We start from the raw sequence: 19,104 nt of genomic DNA, 5'->3' as shown, positions 1-19,104 counted from the left end.
GTTGCATCGCGTTGCAATAGCTGAAGCTAATTATGCCTAATAAACTGTCAACTGGGCCGTTTGTAATACAAGCAGGCTTATTTTTTCTCAGTTTATCTTTTCTTTACTTGAATAAAAACGGTTTAAGGGGGGAAAATTGGATGGCAATGCCGAGTAATCCTTCCAGGATGAAGTAATGAAAGATTTGCTGCCGGTACACGTGTGAAGTGGGTTAGCGAGTCATCTGACACATCTTTCGCTTTCTGATGTTGGTTGTTTTTTTTCTTTTCCTAGTTTGATTTGTGAATTTACTATTTTCCCCTGCCTCTGCATCTTTTTATACTCCCGTCCCGCGTCTGACATTCTCCTGCCTTCTCTCTCCTGGCTCTGCTCCAGTGATGTCTCAGTTTCTTTTTTCCAGAAATCCTCATGGTGTTTTGTTAGTTCCTGATTTGATTGTTTCCTCTAACCGGCATTCATTATCTGCTGTAGCTGCTGAGCTAACAGGCAGGTGCGAACATCTGCAAATATGAATTTACAAAACATCACAGGATTGTCAAATAAATCCACTTTGTTTTAATGTACATCCTGACTAGGGGTGGAAATAACAGGATAACAAAATGCGACACATGGTAACGATTTATATACAGTATATTGCATTTTCTAGCTTTGTTTAACATGAATATGCATTAAGACATTCTATCATTACCCACTTTTCATTCGGATATTCCAAAGTTGATGGTAAATCTTTCCTCAGTCCTCAATCATTGTGACTGTTTTTTGGAAACACTCCCCAGGGTGCCACACAAAGTGGGAGTTAAATGCAGGCCTACACGGTGACAGCTCTTGTTCTACATGTCGACACTCTTGCATTCAAACTGAATTCCGATCGCGATACAGTCAGACTGCCGCAAAAGAATGCTCTGTGTTTTGGATTGCCCTGCGGATGTGTTAACAAAATGTCAAAGAGCAGTGAACCTCAGCCATCGGAAAGAGATTCACGACGACTCCTGGTCTCACCGAGACAATGAAGTGCACAGCTGAGCCCAAGAAGAATTGTCTTTTCAGTTGATCCCGTTCTCACAAGATGTCTCCACACTCCTTTACCTCAGGAAACATTATTTTTTGTGACAAGTGCCACTCTTTTAGGTCAACACACTGAATGCACCCATTCATTTTAATGCCCCATTGAAACCTCCATCCTAAAACTGATATGTCTACACACATGCAGTCAGAAGTAATTGTGCACTTGTAAGAATATTTGACCAGCCGGGCTTTGATGCTGAGGCTTCTCTCTTCCTCTGGTATTCAGTTTCTATCGTGCACATTCTCTTTCTGCCCGAAACAACAGGGAGGGAAATAGGAAAATCATCTATGGAGACAGGACACAACAACTAGAAGGCTGTGATGAGATGCCGTTAGAAGGCAATAACAAAAGAGGAAACCACATAAAGAAGAGTGCAGACAGGGTTGGCAGAGTATTTTTAGTGAAGTGGGAGTTTGAATTGTGTTTTGTACATCTCACCGTGTGTGTGTGATGTTGTGTTCACACTCGTTGTTAGTGTGATGGAAGGCACTATGGGTTACTAGTCAGACAGACTATGTCATAGCACCATGGAAACAAAACACACACAAACATACTTGCGCTGTCTTTCAGACACATAAGCAAATGGAGGCGAGAGCTTCATTTAAACTTGCAGACTCAAAGGTTCAGCTTTCCACTGGTGTAAGCAGATCATGTCCCAGACAGAGAGAAGTCATTGTCGGTTAACATAGCTGACCCCAACAGGGTTTTTTACACAAATCACTATAATAAAACCAGTTGAGTAAACATCATGACAAATGAAATTAAAACACATTTGAAATAAAGTTACAAGAGGAGAGTAATTTAAGTCAGTCTTTGAATATCCATCAACCCAGTACTTGCCATTTACGGCATGCATGCAGGAAATATGTCAATATGACGTAACTACGAAGTCGGGACAATGACATCATATGGTGTCATAATACATTAACTTCTGCAACCACTCTACAGCTTATATAGATTAACCAATCATTCCGCGTCATATGGTTAACATTAAATCATGATGACGTCATCATGAAATACATTGAATTTGGGGTATAAACAGCGGGTGTGCAGGGTTAGTATGTATCTTCCTCCTGATACTTTTCATTCGCTATTTGAATCTTTGGAGATAAACACTTAAAAACCTAAACCAGTTTGCATTCAAATGGTCTAATTCATCTATTTCCATGCGCAAATGTATCTTGAGTAAAATATTCAATGAATATGAAATTCAGCACCAAATACATGCAGCATAAAGCCTATGATTCCAGCTTATGTACTTTAGATGCCTTGAAATCGTTGACACGTTTTCCTGCACATCATAATATATAGCCAGTAATCAATACCCTGTTAGCAGATGCTTTCCTTCAGAGTGACTTCTGCAGGAGGCGCACAGTCAATGTTTTATTATAGGGAAATTCAATGTTGACATTATGTCTTTGAATGAACGTCGCAAACCCACTTAGTCCTGACATAATTCTCAAGTGCTGCCAATCATCCTGGCAGGTCCGTCCTTTAGCACAGTGGGACTAGTGAAAAATATTGAATGTCTAAGTGGCTCATTAAAGAACGACCACAAGCATACATTTCCACCCATACAGTTTTTCTTTATAAGGGAATATTTCCCATATAATCATCAATAACTCCACAGTAAAACTAGCTCAGAGTTGTTAAAATACAAAGAAGTAAAGAAAGTATTTGAAACTGGCACATGCAGTATAATCACCGTAATAAAAGAGAATAGCTGGAAGTGCAGGAAAATGGACTCTTTGGACCCTCCCACGATTGAGCAGCGACATGAAGCGAAATGTCTCAGTGGTTTAATGTGTATCATTAACTTTGTGAACTTCCAGCCAATGGTACGGGGCCTTCACAACAGCGCGAGCCCAGATTAGGCCGTACATCAGAGAGCGTCGGAGAGCGGATCTCTTTCACTCCCCTCTAATCGCATTGAGCAACTCTTCTCTCTTACACGCGCGCCCACTGCCCCCTCTCTTTCTCTCCGCTCTGTATCGGCTGATCCCTCCGCACAGTCCAGAAGAGAGCTCGCTTTGTGCTGGCGCTGGCAGGAGGACAGAAGCACAGAGATGGATATGGCTGAGAGTGACCTGATTCTGCCTCGCCGCCTGGCCTCTGTCCAAACACAGGGACTCTGCCTTCCTGTCCCTCTGTCTTTCGGGAGTAGCCCCTCTGTTGCTGCGCAGTGGGACTGGAACACCAACCAGACCTGAGCAAGAACTGTCCTTCTAGTTTGAAGGGTTCAAGATTTGAATCAGATGTGTACAAGTAATGCTATCAGTGCCATTAATCATTTGTTAAACTTGTATGTCTGCAGTTCCCATACATGGAGAAGTTTGTAGGCAGTGAGTTTTTTCCTTACTTGTCACTTTCAGGTTTTCGGGGGAAATATTACCACCACTGCTTCAAGATCAGTAAAACAAGTTCTAGAGGAAACACTGACTTAACTTTATAAATTAATTGAACTGTAATTAATGATGTATGTTTAATGATAATTATCAATAATATTGAGGAATAGAAAATAAAATGTGAGAATATCTCTGCCTTGCTACCAGGCTGTTCAATGAGTGTGGGTCACTGACGCCTTTGAGTGAACCTCTCCACATTTAGATATGTTTTTGAGCATATTTCAAATAAACATTAGACAGATGTTAAATACTTTAGCTTTAATCTGTGAGTGGTTTGTACCACTTGTAATATTAGAACCTTTTGAGTCCTACAATAATTCATAATATGCGTCTCTGCAGCAATCCAACACGTGCATTACAGGAGGGTGACTCCACCTAAAGACGGAGACAAAGAAGATTTAAAAAGCATCCTCAAGGTCTTACAGGGCATTGGCCATCAGAAGTTAAGAAAGAAATAGTTGAGAGAGAGAGAAAGCAGTAAAGAATAGTTAAGACAAGGGGCAGAGAACAGGATGAAAGCAGTGACAGCATTGTCTTATTGGTAGACGACGTCGGGGGGGCTACACTGATATCATTTTGGATTCAGACTAGACACGTCTTCGGCATCACAACTACAAATGTCATGTTACGGTGGCGCTGTAATGAAAATGTGTCTTCTCCCTGAAAGGACTGACGGATAGAAAGTATATTTCATTAGATTGCAGAATGCGGGACAGAGATGGCGGCTGTGATTGGCAACCCGCAGGAGGAGAAAAAATAAAATAAAACAGAGCGTGTCAGCGACAAGAGATGAAAACACACACATGAAAAAGATTCTCGTCCACGTCTACACATCGACAGAAACTCGTATAATGTAATTTTTCTTTTCTTTAACGATGGAAATGGTAAAGCAATCAATCTTGGGGGAAGTGGCTTCACCTTTATTATCTTTTGAGGAAGCGTTTAATCACGTAGACCCCCGAATACTACAAACTGCTCCCTTTTGCTTCCGATAAACCCTTTTAGCCTTTAACCCCGGGGACAATGAAGCTCCTTTATAACCGATGGCAACACAGGGAGGCTGTTTATCTTTGTCACCAAACAAGGAATATGAAGGATTGCACAGAAAATCTGCTTTACTGCTTAAACCTGCAGCAACTGGACACTAGTGCAGATCAGTGGCGGCTTCGGGGAATTGTCTTGATTATGAAGCATCGCCTTCGAGTGACCCTGGTCGAGCAGCGAGCCGCCAGACGACTTGTACGACAGAGAGAGTGCTCTTGGCAGTAGCTCATTCTGAAAAGGTCAAACGAGGAAAAAATATATATTTTCAATGCACCAATATTCACCTGTGTTTACCGTCTTTGGCACCACGACCTTCCATTGTCATCTCTCCTCTCTCCTGAATCCATATGGTGTTGCTTTTCATCCTCATCTCACCCCTCGGACCATATGACATGATCAAATCCAAGTCATCTCTATCGATCATTCGCACCACTTCATATAACCCCCCCGTGTTATTGCCTGGAGGGCATTGTGGCCTGGACCAGCCACGTTCCATTTGTCTAATGAAAGCAGACCCCATATTTCCTCTGTGGCTCGGTCTGAGGCTTCTGATGATGATGGCCTTTAGTGAAAGGTTGTGAGGAGACACTTGCGAGATTGATTGATTGAGTCCAGGGGGTGCACTTCCAGGAAGGGAAAATAAGACATTTACTAAAAGACCCTCTGCCACCTCTGACAGCTCCACTAAGCATCTGCATGTAAAAATCTAAAAAGGTTAGGTTTTTGTTGGTTTTTAGCCAAATGAAACATAACATCCCATAAATCCCTGTTCACCTTTTCCTTGTCACACTGCAGATATTTCATTGTAAGGCCCAGGAAATGTACCAGAAGATTTACATTTACTTTATTTTACTTTACGGGACGGTTCCTTTGTAATACTCTCATTTATGTTATCTTTTTTTTGTCTTGTTTTATTCGTGTGGTTTTATTCCCATGTATATATAAGCAACGTTTTCAAATTTTGGGGAGCTGTCATGTCGTCCATCTTACGTGCAATCTGTGTATCTGATAGATAAAATTACAATTCATCTCACAATGCAACTTTCAAATCCATCTGTACTAAATGCATCCATCACGTCATTACAGTAACATGTGGATACCATATCTCACATCTAGTATTTCATCTAACTACTGCCAACGGATTTTTTATTTTTTCACACATCACATTGCTCAGCTATTAATCAAGAAGCGGCTGCTTCGGTCCAAAACTCAGTGTTTCAAATCCACCCATACACACAGAGTAATGACCAATCCCCAGCACTATTATTCTCTTATCAGAACCCATAAGTCATTCTGCCCACAGTGACTGCTATGAATGCCCCCCCCCCCCCCGGCAGCATAAAGCACATGCACGCAAAACACAAAATGCAGAAAGTCACGAAACATGAAAAAACACTGGTCTGTAAATAATCACAGAATCAGAGTGGCGTGTCCTCGGAGCGAGCAGAACAGATGAACCTCCATCAAGACTTCTGCTCCTCCTGAATCTGTTCTTTTATACTTAATTTATTTAGATGCATAGTCTTGATTTGCCTCAGAGCCATGTGACCACGTACCACCTTTTTTTTTTTCTTCTTCCTCCACTCGGTTCACTTTGAATCATTTCACTGTGCATATCTTGCGGCACTGCTGTTTCTGCAGTTGCTGTTGCGTTGGGTGGACGGTGGGGAATTGTGCCTGACAGAGCAGCCTCCGGCGTTATTACAGAGCTGCAGCCTGACTGCAGTCTTCTCACTTCTTACTCTCCCACTTGTTTCCGCATTGTCTTCCAGACACACACACTCGTTCTCTCACTAATCTTTGTTCACCTCTATCCCTATCAGCTCCTTGTGGAAACACCCTCAAACTCAGACAGGATGATTTTTATTCATCTTGAGCTCCTGGGTCATTTGTTCTGGAATAGCGTGATCTGTACTGCAGGACACCCCCAACCTTGCTCCCTCGGCTCATCACACTTTTCTACTCATTATTGTCCAAGCAGTGACTTTCACTTTAAATTTGGAGAACATTTGTAAGCCTAGTATCCATTCTAAAAAAACTGTGTTTAACTAATCCCTCTTCTTCTTTTGCACCTGCAGCTCTTGACCATAGATGATGACTTTTGCGGCCTCGACATGAACGCGCCGCTGGGCGTGTCCGAGATGGTGCGCGGCAAGCCCCTCTTGTCCGACGCCAACGACAAAATGTCCTCCGTCATCGCCTACGTCTACAAGAACCACTCGCTCGTCTTCGTGGGCACAAAAAGTGGCCGTGTCAAGAAGGTAAGGCGGAGGAAGAGCTGTTGCGGAGATTTGGTTTCTCTCTGTTGAATGTGCACCAAAGGCTGGGAATTGGGGACTGCTTCGGAGGAGGGATCGTAGTAGTGAGGGCAGATTGACTTTCAGGCAAATCAGCTGAGTTAGCTGTATTTGCAAGTGGAAGAGGTGTGTGTGCATGAAAAAGAGGGAGAGTGAAAGGAGGAAGAGTGTGTGTGTATACGAGGAAGGGGGATCCGGAGAGCCCCTAAGGGGGTTTTATTCCGAGAGCCCAGCCTATCTGGTATCTCTCAACATCCTCCTCATCCACTGCACCATATATCACACATACACCTCAGTATGCAGCAGCATCAGGAGGAACTGCTGTAGTTTTCCTTCACTTTGGACTCGTATAAAATCCAGAGCCCTGGGGGCAGATTGCAGCACACATCAGCATGTTGCAGAACTTGCCAGACAGCACAGATCAGCATGTTGCGGAATCGATTCGACAAAGTTTCTTATCTGTTTCTTGAGGCAAATTGAAGGATCAGAATAGGAAGTAATACATCGTTTAAGCGATTTATGTAACTGCATTACACATCGTATCAGTACAACAGGCCGCGAGTCACAGTTATTTGACATTTTTGTTTACTGACTCTGTGTAGAAAACTAGATTATTTTCACATTATTTGACATTATAGGAAACCAAACTGGTCTGTGCTGGAAATGTGCGTTAGTTGTGAGCATCTCTGACCATAACTGTGTCCTCGTTGAAAAACCCTAACCCTGATACAAAGCTCCCGGCGAAACCAGATTTGTCTTCTCAAAGTTAAACACCCCTGGATTAGTTAGTTTTGTCGTGTTGTTGCTTCCACCTCAGACTCCTCTCATGCCCCGGTGCTGCAGCCCTTTTTCTGCGCTAATGGGATGATGCGCTGCTACAACAAGGTGTGATTGAAGTGTGGTAGCTCCTGTGCTTCTACCTTCCCTTTCTGACACAGAAGCACACATACATCATACGGCCATGACTGAGACCAATTTGTGGGGGAGCCGGAGCATCACAGGCTCGGGGAAACTAGCATTGCATGGAGAGGAGGACTGGGAGAAGGATGGAGGGACTGAGGGAAGCAGAGGAGACAGATCTCAGGCTTAATGGAAGAAAGACATGGAAAGTAATACAAAGATGTTACTGGGTCCAGAACAAGAAACAAATGTCGGCAGGTATTTCTCCACCAGTGCACCCTGCTGTTTCTGCTTTATACATGTTTGCAGCAGCTGCCCAGTGCTACAGAATTATTGCAGCTGGTGCAATGTCGTCAATGAAGTCACAATTACACAACTCCGCAGAGTGCTTTTAACAAACACCAGATACTGGGAGTAAAATCATGTGGCGACAATCCGCCAAGGCCAGAGGGAGAGAGGGGGGGAAGAGGAAGAAAAAAAGAAAAAAGATGAGAGAAAGATAGATTTACTCTAGCTGACGTTAAGTTAGATAAATGTTTATTACCTGTAGATATTCCCTCCAACAGCTGGCGTGTGTTTTAATATTGTTGGTTATTGCTGATTACGCCGCTGCCTGTGTTTGCTGTTGTTTTGAACAGTGTGTCTGAGGCAGCAGTTTTTTTCCAATTTTTTAAGACGATAACCGACACAGATGTTCAAGCAGGGGAAATACTGTATGTAATCATATTTAACGGCTATTGCTCGTCTGTGATGATGCGAGCGTGTTAGCAAGGGGGACATTTAGTGGCTTTGACTGCTTTAAGTAGAACAACAGGTTTTTCTGACTATTGTTTTTGCTTCAGGATGCTTAAAACAAATTCTGTTCCTGGTTATCTTTTGTGCTTCTCTCCTTCCTTCTTTCCCCCGGCCTCTCTCCAGACATCCCTCTCAAAAAACCACATTTTGGCACTCGAGAGAATCGAGTCTGCAGGAATTTGGCGTAGTTCTCATTCAAACTGGACGTGGCTGAAGATCCGATTTTGGACATGTGGTAGATTCAGGCAAAGAAAAGCTCACGGACAAAAAGGTGATCAATATCCTGTGTCAACACGGGCGTGCACAACTTGCACAAAGGCCCATTACTGCCCCATCCTCCCCTCCCATGTACATACTTCCCCTCCCCTGTCGTTAGCCGTATACCATTAGATGACATCACTGGCAATAAAAGACAACAACAAGACAATAAAAGGCCCGAGTTTCAGTCCACCTCCTTCATCAGTGACTTTATAACCCCTCAGCTAATGGATGTTGATTTATACACACTCCTCCATCTCACTTCTTCCAGCCATCAACCCTCCTCCTCCTCCTCCTTTCGCTCAGATCTTCTCTCCCAGTCTCCTTCACTCCCCCCCCCCCCCCCCCGTGTTATTTATGATCCTGTGACTAACACACTGTCCTGAGTAAATATCAGCATTACAGTAAAAGAAAGCGGATGGACTTTTATGCTACGATGTTTGGGTGAGCTCAATGTTCGTGTTTACAGGCTCAGGTTTATGACATCATGAAGCGGAGTCGGACGGGAAGCGGAGTGAATTAAATTACTTTTGCTTGTGAAATAGCTTTATGGAATGGGAGTAAGAGTAAAATTTCACTGGTGGATCAGAATACAGACATGGCTGTATATAAGGGCCGTCATTAACATTATTTATTCTCAAACCCTTAAACTTAACTTCAAGTAACACAAGTGTATATCCAACCCCAGCCCTTACCTTAAATTCAACCTAAACAGTCTCAGATGTATATTTCAGATGGCAAAAGAGAACCACATGGGCGATTAGGCCCCTTATTGTCATGTAATGTCGGCCCATGAGGAAAAGATATGAGACAGGTTCTCCCCGGAGTCTAGACAGAGCTGGTGCTGGTGAAGCCATTCCTCTGTAAAAAATCTGGAGATGATTGTGGTTGCGGGGGTTGTATTGTCATGTTGTTCTGGAAATAGAGCAGAAAAATCATTGCAAGGCCGTGGGAAAGCAGAACTGAGTCTGGGAACTAAGGCTGGATCAGAAAGAAACAACAAAAATTCACTTTATATATATATATAAATAAAAAACCCAAAAACAAGCGAGGACAAGCCAGAATGTCTTCACTTTGCTGTCAGGATCTGCCAGTTTTGAGTTTGTCCTCTCAACGTTATATTGAAACAAACCCTATCCTCAAATGTCTCTGGCACTGAATGGCTGTGCCGTGTAAAGACCATATTGACACAGTCTATAAGCTGAGTTGTATAACACCCTCCTGTCAGCATAAAACAGGCAGCGCTGTCAAATCAGTCGAATTCTGCACATGCCCACGGCTGCAGCCACGTTCATCCTTTACTGTCTCACACAGGGCTGAAACCCCCCCCACTGGGTTTGTATGATCTGCTCACGTCCAAGTCTTTTCAATAACTCTTTCCATTTCCACCTCTTTTAAATCGAAAGAATGTCTCCCCCTCTGTACTCTTCACCACTTCCCACCTCCTTCTCCTCTTATTTCTCTGCTTCCCCTCCCACTCTCCACCTCTATTTGCCCTCTCCTCATAATTCCCCCGTCTTCCCTTTCCCTTCATGTGTCTCCCTCCCGCGCTCGGCCTGTCTGTGGCTGAGCGGAGTTGCCGTGAGAGCTCTTTGATGGCCACCTCCTGCCATTGCAAGTGAATGGACCATATGGCTCCTGTCTGTTGGTCAGTTTGTGTGTGTTGGTCTGTGACTTAAGGAGGAGATGGAGATGTGATGGAGATAAAAGACTTTGACTGGGAAAGGTTTAAACCCATTTACTGCGGGTCATTGCATAACAATAGGTCAAGAGGAAAGCCGTAACCCCCTGCAGGCTTTGGTTAGTTCATGGTCATCTGGTCATGCTGCACATTAGCATGTGAGGTTCATGCTTGTGCGGGCACACGATTGCATGTATTGCGATAAGCACACATGCATGCATCAGTGGACAATTTGCACTCACACACCAGCTGACGTACACACTGCTGGACAAAGGCAGCCCAGGTACCACCATGGGGCCCGCGGATGGAGAGGTGGACTAGGGGACACGAGGGTGGTGTGAAGGGATGGAAGTGCAGAGGGAAGAGATGAGATTGAGAGCCTCCTGCTGAGGTGCTAATGCATCTCCCCTCTGTCAATCCCGATGGGGGAGCATTGGTGCTCAACACAATGAGCAGCTAACTGCGAAGACAGTGAGGCTGAAGAAATGGAGGATAAATGTGTTTTTCAGTATTTCAGATATTACCAGTTTGTACGCAGCGCTGTCAAAGCAAATGCCTCCAGGAGTGATGGCGCAGAGGGGGTAAAAAGACGAGGAGAGAAGAAGCATCTTTCCCACAGAGCGTTTGTCAGTATTTGGCCAAAGGCAAAGAGCAGTGTTAGGCTGTGACAATTCATTCACCTTTATAACCACTGTCACTGCTTTTTATCTGTCCCGCTCAAAAAGAAAAACAAAGGAGACGGAGGGGGGAAAATAATTTGCATGACAAGGAAGAGAGATGGAGGGTGAGACAAGACGGTGATTGCAAAAGCTAAGATGAGGAAATCCTGCGTCAGTGTAGAGACAGAGGGAGATATGTCATTTAAGGTTGTCAGGTGAGACGACGTGAGCGGGGAACGGGTCAATTCCAACACTGAATGGTTAATGTTTGTTGTTGAGAAGGGAAAGGTCACACACTCACTTTTGACTCAACCTCTGTCAGTTTCACTATATATGCCCCCCCCCCCTCTCTCGTCTCATTACTCCTCTCTCCTGCTATGTCTTTTTTCCCCTTTCACCACCTGTCCGCTACATCGCAAACATGCTAACATTAAATTCTTCCGCTCAGTTGTTTTCTATGCTGATGTCAATCTGCACAGTAACTCCCACACCTTCTATTCACGCCTCACGTGTCTACGTGAAAACTTATTTTCACGCCAAAATATTTGGCTCTATAAGCATTTTTAAAAAGAAGATACAGATAACAGAAAATCACTTCACTCCATTGCATCAATCAAATGTATTTTCATATTTTATTTTCTTAGTAGCTGTCACATACGACGGATCCAAAATCTCGGTAACCAATCTCACACATTTCTTCCTCCACAAAAGAGGCAATTTTCTCTTCCTTTCAGAAGAGACACGGTTTCTTGCACAATCTTTATAAAATCCTGGTACTTGGATAATGTGGTGCAGATTATATTTCTTTATTTGTGACACTTGTGCTAAAGTATAGCTTAACGAGATGCTCCACACTCCTCATTTTAATGCAGATGACATTCCCCCACTAAAATGACACCTTGCCTTAAAAGTTACGACTTTATCCTCAGAATATTACGACTTTTTTCCCGTAAAATTACGACTTAATTATCTTCTTCTTCCTTTAAGCAGCCCTGATACTCCATCGTAGTTGAATGTGGGGACTTCATTTGTGTTTATTTGACCAATTGCTTCTGTTAAATTTGAAATAGTGAAGATATACGACGAAACGGGTTCCAATTAACTACTCAAAATCTTACTAGTGTTAAAAGAGCACACTAAAAAAATCCCCTGCATTGATAGGTTTGCTCCAGATGGTTGAGATTTCAGTGCCACATTGATTGAAATATATGTCCAATTATTTTCTTTTCAACTTATTAAAATCACAATTAACGTTGTATTTCTATGGCACACCCTGTCTCATAAACTAAACGCTTGTCTTACTAACTGGCTTGTCTGTCAACACAATAGATAATAGATGGATAGATTCACGTGTGTGTGGGTGATGGAGCTTTTCCGTGAGAAATGTATTGCTCTGGACCAATCCCATATGTTTTGTGGGTTGATTGTGTCCTTGTTTTGTGTGCGTGTGTGTGTGTGTGTGTGTGTGTGTGTGTGTGTGTGTGTGTGTGTGTGTGTGTGTGTGTGTGTGTGTGTGTGTGTGTGTGTGTGTGTGTGTGTGTGTGTGTGTGTGTGTGTGTGTGTGTGTGTGTGTGTGTGTGTATGATGGGTTGGTTAGCCCCAGATGCAGATTATTGAAATAGGCTGAGCTGATCCGTGGTCAGTGGAGCAGAGGATTAACTGCTTACAGCTAATGATGAAATATGCTTCAGGACAGACAGGCATTGTGTGTGTGTGTGTGTGTGTGTGTGTGTGTGTGTGTGTGTGTGTGTGTGTGTGTGTGTGTGTGTGTGTGTGTGTGTGTGTGTGTGTGTGTGTGTGTGTGTGTGTGTGTGTGTGTTCATTCTGGCCAACAGTTTTATTTCTGTTGCTGTATACAACCAGATTTCATACATACAATCATACATGTAGTAAACATGACTTGTACTGGTGAAAACAGGTGCAGTGTGTTGGTGCAGTCATGCAAGGGGCCACTCAGCTGATGAGGACTGCATCCAGCTAAAGGGACCTGACACGCAGCCAAATTTTAGAACATTTAAAGAGCCTTGAAAGGAACATTTAATCTTTCACAAAGGATCAAGGGCAGCCTTTAACCAATAATCGTCAGAGGGGGGCAAGAAAGTATTCAGTGCATCGTGCTTTAAATGCAATATGAGCAAATCCATGAAGTCAACGAAACAGGAAGGCGGTGAATGGTCCGTGAGTTGGTGCCAAGCAGGCCAACGAGGTGAAGATGCTGGGAGATGTGATGGCTGAGTGGGTCAAAGACTGACTTCCAAAATACAGTTGGCACTGTGCAAGTCCATAGTCCCAGGTGTCCTTTACCACCATTTAAATCAGTGCCAGGATAGATACGAGCTTGAAATAGTTTGTAAGACCCCATGATATGAGACAGATAGATAACATGTGGACACACTTCAAAACCAAACCATGTGTCTATATTGAGTTTGTGCTGGTATGAAGGGCATCAGAGGCTGCTGGAAGATTGGCATATGAAGAGAGTGGTATGTTGCCTCGAAATGCTATTCTCTAGAGGCAAGTATTAATATTAAAAGATGGTTTCAACCAATGTAGTGGGAGACATAGTGGGGAAACCAGTGAGGGGGATTATTATATGGCTATAAATCTGAGATTTGTAAGTAAAGGTGAAACTGAATACACAAGTTAACAGATCAATAGATGCAAACGTTCGATCAGTGTTAAGATGTTTACAGAGGCAATCTCATATACTACCATGTAATACTAAAGGCTGTATCAGTAATGGAAGGAGAGAGCAGAAGGCTGGAGAGTGCAGGGGTATGTAGAAGAGGTGATGCTGATGATAATGGTGACGCCAGGGGGAGATACTAGAGGGACAATTTTCCTTTTACTATTAAGTATTCCTCAGCAGTCTAGTTGCCTGTGTGTGTGTGTGTGTGTGTGTGTGTGTGTGTGTGTGTGTGTGTGTGTGTGTGTGTGTGTGTGTGTGTGTGTGTGTGTGTGTGTGTGTGTGTGTGTGTGTGTGTGTGTGTGTGTGTGTGTGAGAGAGACAGAGAGAGATTGTGTGTGTGTGACTGGCTGCGTCTACACCAACTAGTGCAGCAACTCACACTGCATGCTCAGCCGTGGGTTGCCATGGCAGCACATCCTGCTCTACGTGCATAGGATAGAATGTATAGAAGGCATCAACAGCGGGGAGGACTCGCTCACAAACAAAGACACACACACACACACACACACACACACATACAAAGACACACACACACACAGACACACTTTTGAGAGTATATTGTGATTCACTGTAAATAATTCCCAGGGAACCTTGCAGCGCTGCACACACACTGTCGACACTGTGCTGCGACCGTGGGCTGAGTGCGCATTAGATTGATCTGATCTGATGATAGTGGGCTGGTGTTTGATGACAGGTGCCGTCCACCACACTTCTCCAAGGCTGATTGAACACACAACATTAGTGTGTTGGTGTTTTCGTCTCGCTGTATTAACCGCTGTCTGTTACCCAGCTCCGCTCTGCTGTCTGTTGTAGAGATAAAAAGGCACGTCAAGGGCAATGAGTAAGTGGGAACCCCCGCAGCAGTCCCACCACTCCCCTTCACCTTATCCCTCTTTTCTCTGCCCTTATTTTGTTCCAGGCCAGTTGTTTCTCCATACATCTTCTATTGGTAATTGCTTGGTGCACAGTGTTTGCTTCCTGCTGAAAGATGCTGAGAGTTGGTGGATAGTTTGTGTTTCATACATGTACACAGGTTTCTGTGCATATATATTAGTGGGTTCTGTGCAGAAAATCATGGGAGTTAATGAGGAGTGAAGTCCAGTAATGGAAGAGAATCAGAGGGTAGTGCTCACAATCCCCACAGTGCTTCCCGATCCTGCTGCCAACACGGGACAAACCTCTTCCAGTAGCCAGGCAGCCTGACTGCGCAGCCGGCAGAGCCCATGTTGTATTCAAGCCTTATCCTTCACTCGTGGAAGGGTGTGGAGCAGAGTTGGAGGGAGAAAGGGAACGAAGAGAAATGCACAGAAACCGGGAATGGTTCGGGGGCTGGATGAAGAAAAAGTGGAGTTGAGAAAAAGATGCGGAGATGAAGAGAGAGGCAGTTAGACGGATGGATGGATGATGGAGAAGCTGAGAAGACAGATGGAGAGATGGGGAGAGGCATATATTGTTGGTAGATTGAATGTGCAACACATGGCGAGGGTGAGAGAGAATTGGTATAGAGATGGATGGATGCAGAGATAAACCGAGGGGGGGGGAAGCAATCTCCCCTCTGATTCAGACATAAGAGTATCAAATGGTGCTCGGGGTAGCGGAGAGCAGCCAGTGTACACTCTGACTTCCTGATTCAACAGATGCACAAAGTGCCCCGATAAGGTGGATGACATTGCCTGGTGCGTTCAGCGTGCTCACGTACGTGTGTGTATGTGTGTGTGTAGTATGCAAAAATAGCTGTTCACCTCAAGTGTGTCAGGTGTGTATTTATAGATGCCATTGCTGTAGCTTGGCCTTATCCTTCCTTTCCAGAGCTCCTTTATAATTGATGAACTGCCAGGGGCTGAGCACGACAATAACACACACACACACACACACACACACACACACACACACACACACACACACACACACACACACACACACACACACACACACACACACACACACACACACGACACCAACCTTGGTCACCAGCTGCTTCACTGCAGGTTGACACCATGTTTGCACACACACTTGCACACTAAGTCAGAAGCACTTGATTACAATAAGCTCATGTGCTGCTGCAGCACAGAGGTGAGCCTCCAGCAATGACTTATGCTCCATCTAGTGTTACTGCCTAACTGCTTAAATTCTGTTTATATTGCTTTGCTCTCCTTTGCTGATTAGCCGCAGTCAAATTAAACTACCTCTGAATGTCAACTCAACGGTTTTTATTTTTTATGTTTTCCTAACCTTCTCCGGAAATTTAATTAGCATTCAGACACAGTACTTGGAGAAGCATTTTTTTTTATTTACACAGATCTATCATGAAATAGGAAGCAGGAAGAGAGAGAGCACAGCAGAGACACTTAAAGAGTAAAGAGGGCAAAATTGTAAAGCGAGTATGATGGGCGAAAAGCTACAGAGATGGAGAGAATGTCAAGAAAGAGCAAAGGGAAACAGTCTGATGGGAGGAGAGGGTGAAATAGAGTTTGATGTTCATTGCGCTCTCGTGAATCTGCACCTATTGAGAGGAGTACCAGTATGTGGCAGCCTATTGAGCTGTGAGTGATTTGAGTGGCCATTCTGTGCAGTGTGTACGTGGAGTTTGAAAGGCTCGATGCCAGCCGAGAAGTTGGAGAGAGAAAATGACTAACTTCAGCCTGATCTTTCTGTTTCCTGGCAGTTTGAACTGCCGCCGCCTCTGATGTGTTGCCGGCTCAGGGTTAAGACAAGGTTGGCTGCTGAGAAAGATGAGTCAAGGGCCGGGGACAAAAACAAATCAAAGGGCTGACATGGAATCCAGGATCCGAGCTGTGATCTCGAGCATAATTTGCCCGTCGTTTTTCCACTCTACGGTGAACGGGTTCATCTGGTGCTTCAGCAGAAAGTCTCAGGATTCAGAAGCGTCGGTGTAGAACAGAATTTCATGTATTAGTATCTGCAGTTTACAACAGTTGTTTATTTCTGCAAAGCGTATAAAGCTGGATCTTTGATGAGGCTGATTCAGTAGCTTACAAAGTAATTTTGCTCTATGCACAGTGCCAATAGTTCTTGTAAATGCCTGCGAATCATTGCCAGACCGAAGTGAAAATTGTGAGTTGGCATTGTGAAGCAAGGAAAAGCTTAATTTGTGACTCATTCAGTTAAATATCTGTAGAAAACTGCGAACACAAGGAAAGTGATTGGCTCCATCAGCAGGTGAATTACAATTCTCAACATCAAACCTGCAAAATAACCGTAACCTCCTTTCCTCTCTTTTTAACTTCCACCATTTAAGTGGTGTTTTCACTTCTCGTTCAACTTCTCCGCTTCTTTCCAGCTCCACGTTATCTCAATATCTTCCTTTCTCTGCTTCCTTTGTTTCTCTGTCAGTCTGTCCTCCCTTTCTTTCTTCCTTCCTTCCCTCCTTCCCCTCCCCTCTTCTCTAATTAACATGTTGTCGTATAGCCGTCCACTGAGAGAAGCTGGCAGCTTGTGTGTGTTTACAAGCTGCTCACTGAGGGTGTCTCTGCCAGGCGGGCATGGGGCTCGTATCACGAAGCGAGTCAGACTGTCAGACTGTTTTTAGGTTAGCAGTCTTCACTAACGCTGCTAAAGCTCAAAGGTAGAAGCCGACCTCACTAAGATGACTGCGATAATGGCCGCTGCCTGTAAAGCTGTGCTGCAAACACCACACAAACACATGTGCATACAAGTCACAGACTGAACAAAGATGGATGACATGACAGCTCCCCCCAAAGCGTCTCGATCGTCGCCTGGTGGCTGGCAGCTGGAGAGGTCATAAACGCCACCTCCTTCATGTTAGTGGATGGGACAAGGGCCAAACTAAAAAAGTCAAAATACACATCAAGTTTATTTTCTCAAACCGTTTAAGTAGTTTTTGTCTCACATATGTATGTTGAAGTGTTCATTATTCAGTAAGTTTGGTTTTAGTTAATTATTTGATGCCATACAAAAGGGATGAAAGGTCATGATTGAAAAGGTTTGGATTTAAAATCAACACGCATCAAACACTTAATTAAATCCTTCAGTTCCTGCAACAAATTTTGTTTTGATGTCACTCTCACGTGACATCAAAGCCGTCCACATGACACAATCCCGAACCGAACACTTTCGAATGCTCATACAACATGCGTCGTGTTTTGCTCTCAACCAACGCCTGTCAAGCTCGCTCTCAAAGCCTAGATCTACTCAGCCGGTTAATTAGCATCCCTGTTAACATTCTCCAGCCATATCAAGCCTGCGTCAAGGTAATTATGTCCAGGCCTTTTCCTCTGTGTTTCTACTGCTGGATCATTGGATAGGTAACCACAGTGAAACACTCCAGACTGTTGCTGTCTCTCACTCACACGTTAACACACACTTCTGCTCATGTCAGAGGTGATGGACGAGACCAGTTAAGAATCACCCTCCGTGCTGCTGCCGAAGGAAGACGCCGTTGCTTTTTCTCTTGAATTAGCATTAGTTACTCTTGTGTAGCAGACTATGAAGGTGTGGGCTCCTCAACGCCGATTCCTAAAGGTGATTGATCGCTAATTAAATGGTGCAGAAAAAGTTTGTAGTAGCCGCACCCCCGATAAAATTACAGTGTAGCAATTATCATTTCAATTTCGCTTTGCATGCATGTGTGTGCACACCAAATCATTGCATGGCGATTGTTAATTTGTGTTCCAGCAGGGGAAAATCAATACAGCGCCTGGCAACTAATCACACAGTGTGTTCCTGTGTAGCTCTGTGGATGGATGGCGAGCAGTAACCCTGCCAGGGCCGGAGTGTAATTTCCCTTCAGTGCCTCCCCTACCTCAAATTTATACTGTTGTCTCCAAGAAGAGCGTTTAAAGCGTGCGAAGGTTAGAGGCGGAAAAATAAAGCATTTAGCTCCACCTTTCATTATTTCCCATGGCGCAACTAAAAGAACGATGATGAGGGATAATGAAGATTAATGTTCTCGTCATCCCAGGGCCGGTTCAGCAGAAGCAAAGTTATCCTTTGTCGAGTACGTCTCCCCTTTCTTTATCTTTCAACTCTACACAAACTTTCGAATAATGGATCATCGTAAAAATCGCTGATGGATGACGACTTTAAGCGTATATCCATTTCCTCCCCATTTTGTCTCCGTAGCAGAGCACATAACATCCATATTTCTACAGTTACACTCGAATCCCTAGAAATCACCCTTTCTCTCTTTCATCTTTCTATCCTCTGTGTCTCCACTCTTTTCCCTCTCATTTCCCTTCTCCTCTCACAGTCTCTAAGTCTGTGTGATTTATGGCTGAGTCTGTGCCGCTATAGAGGACACACCGCTGCAGGTCAGCCCCTCTGCCTCCC

General features: G+C 44.0%; 1 protein-coding gene across 1 annotated transcript in view; it reads left to right on the top strand.

Annotated features, from left to right (window-relative positions):
* The window catches only part of plxna4 (plexin A4), a 220,375-nt gene that overhangs the window by 30,556 nt on the left and 170,715 nt on the right, over positions 1-19,104 (top strand). Inside the window, exon 3 of the mRNA XM_034578173.1 lies at positions 6,594-6,776. Coding sequence (XP_034434064.1) covers positions 6,594-6,776 — 183 coding nt within the window. The remainder of the gene's footprint in view (positions 1-6,593; positions 6,777-19,104) is intronic.

Source organism: Hippoglossus hippoglossus, chromosome 23 (genome assembly GCF_009819705.1).
Source record: "Hippoglossus hippoglossus isolate fHipHip1 chromosome 23, fHipHip1.pri, whole genome shotgun sequence".
NCBI classification, from domain to species: Eukaryota; Metazoa; Chordata; class Actinopteri; order Pleuronectiformes; family Pleuronectidae; genus Hippoglossus; species Hippoglossus hippoglossus.
The sequence above is the reverse complement of the archived record's forward strand: the minus strand, read 5'-3'. Positions and strand labels throughout refer to the sequence as shown.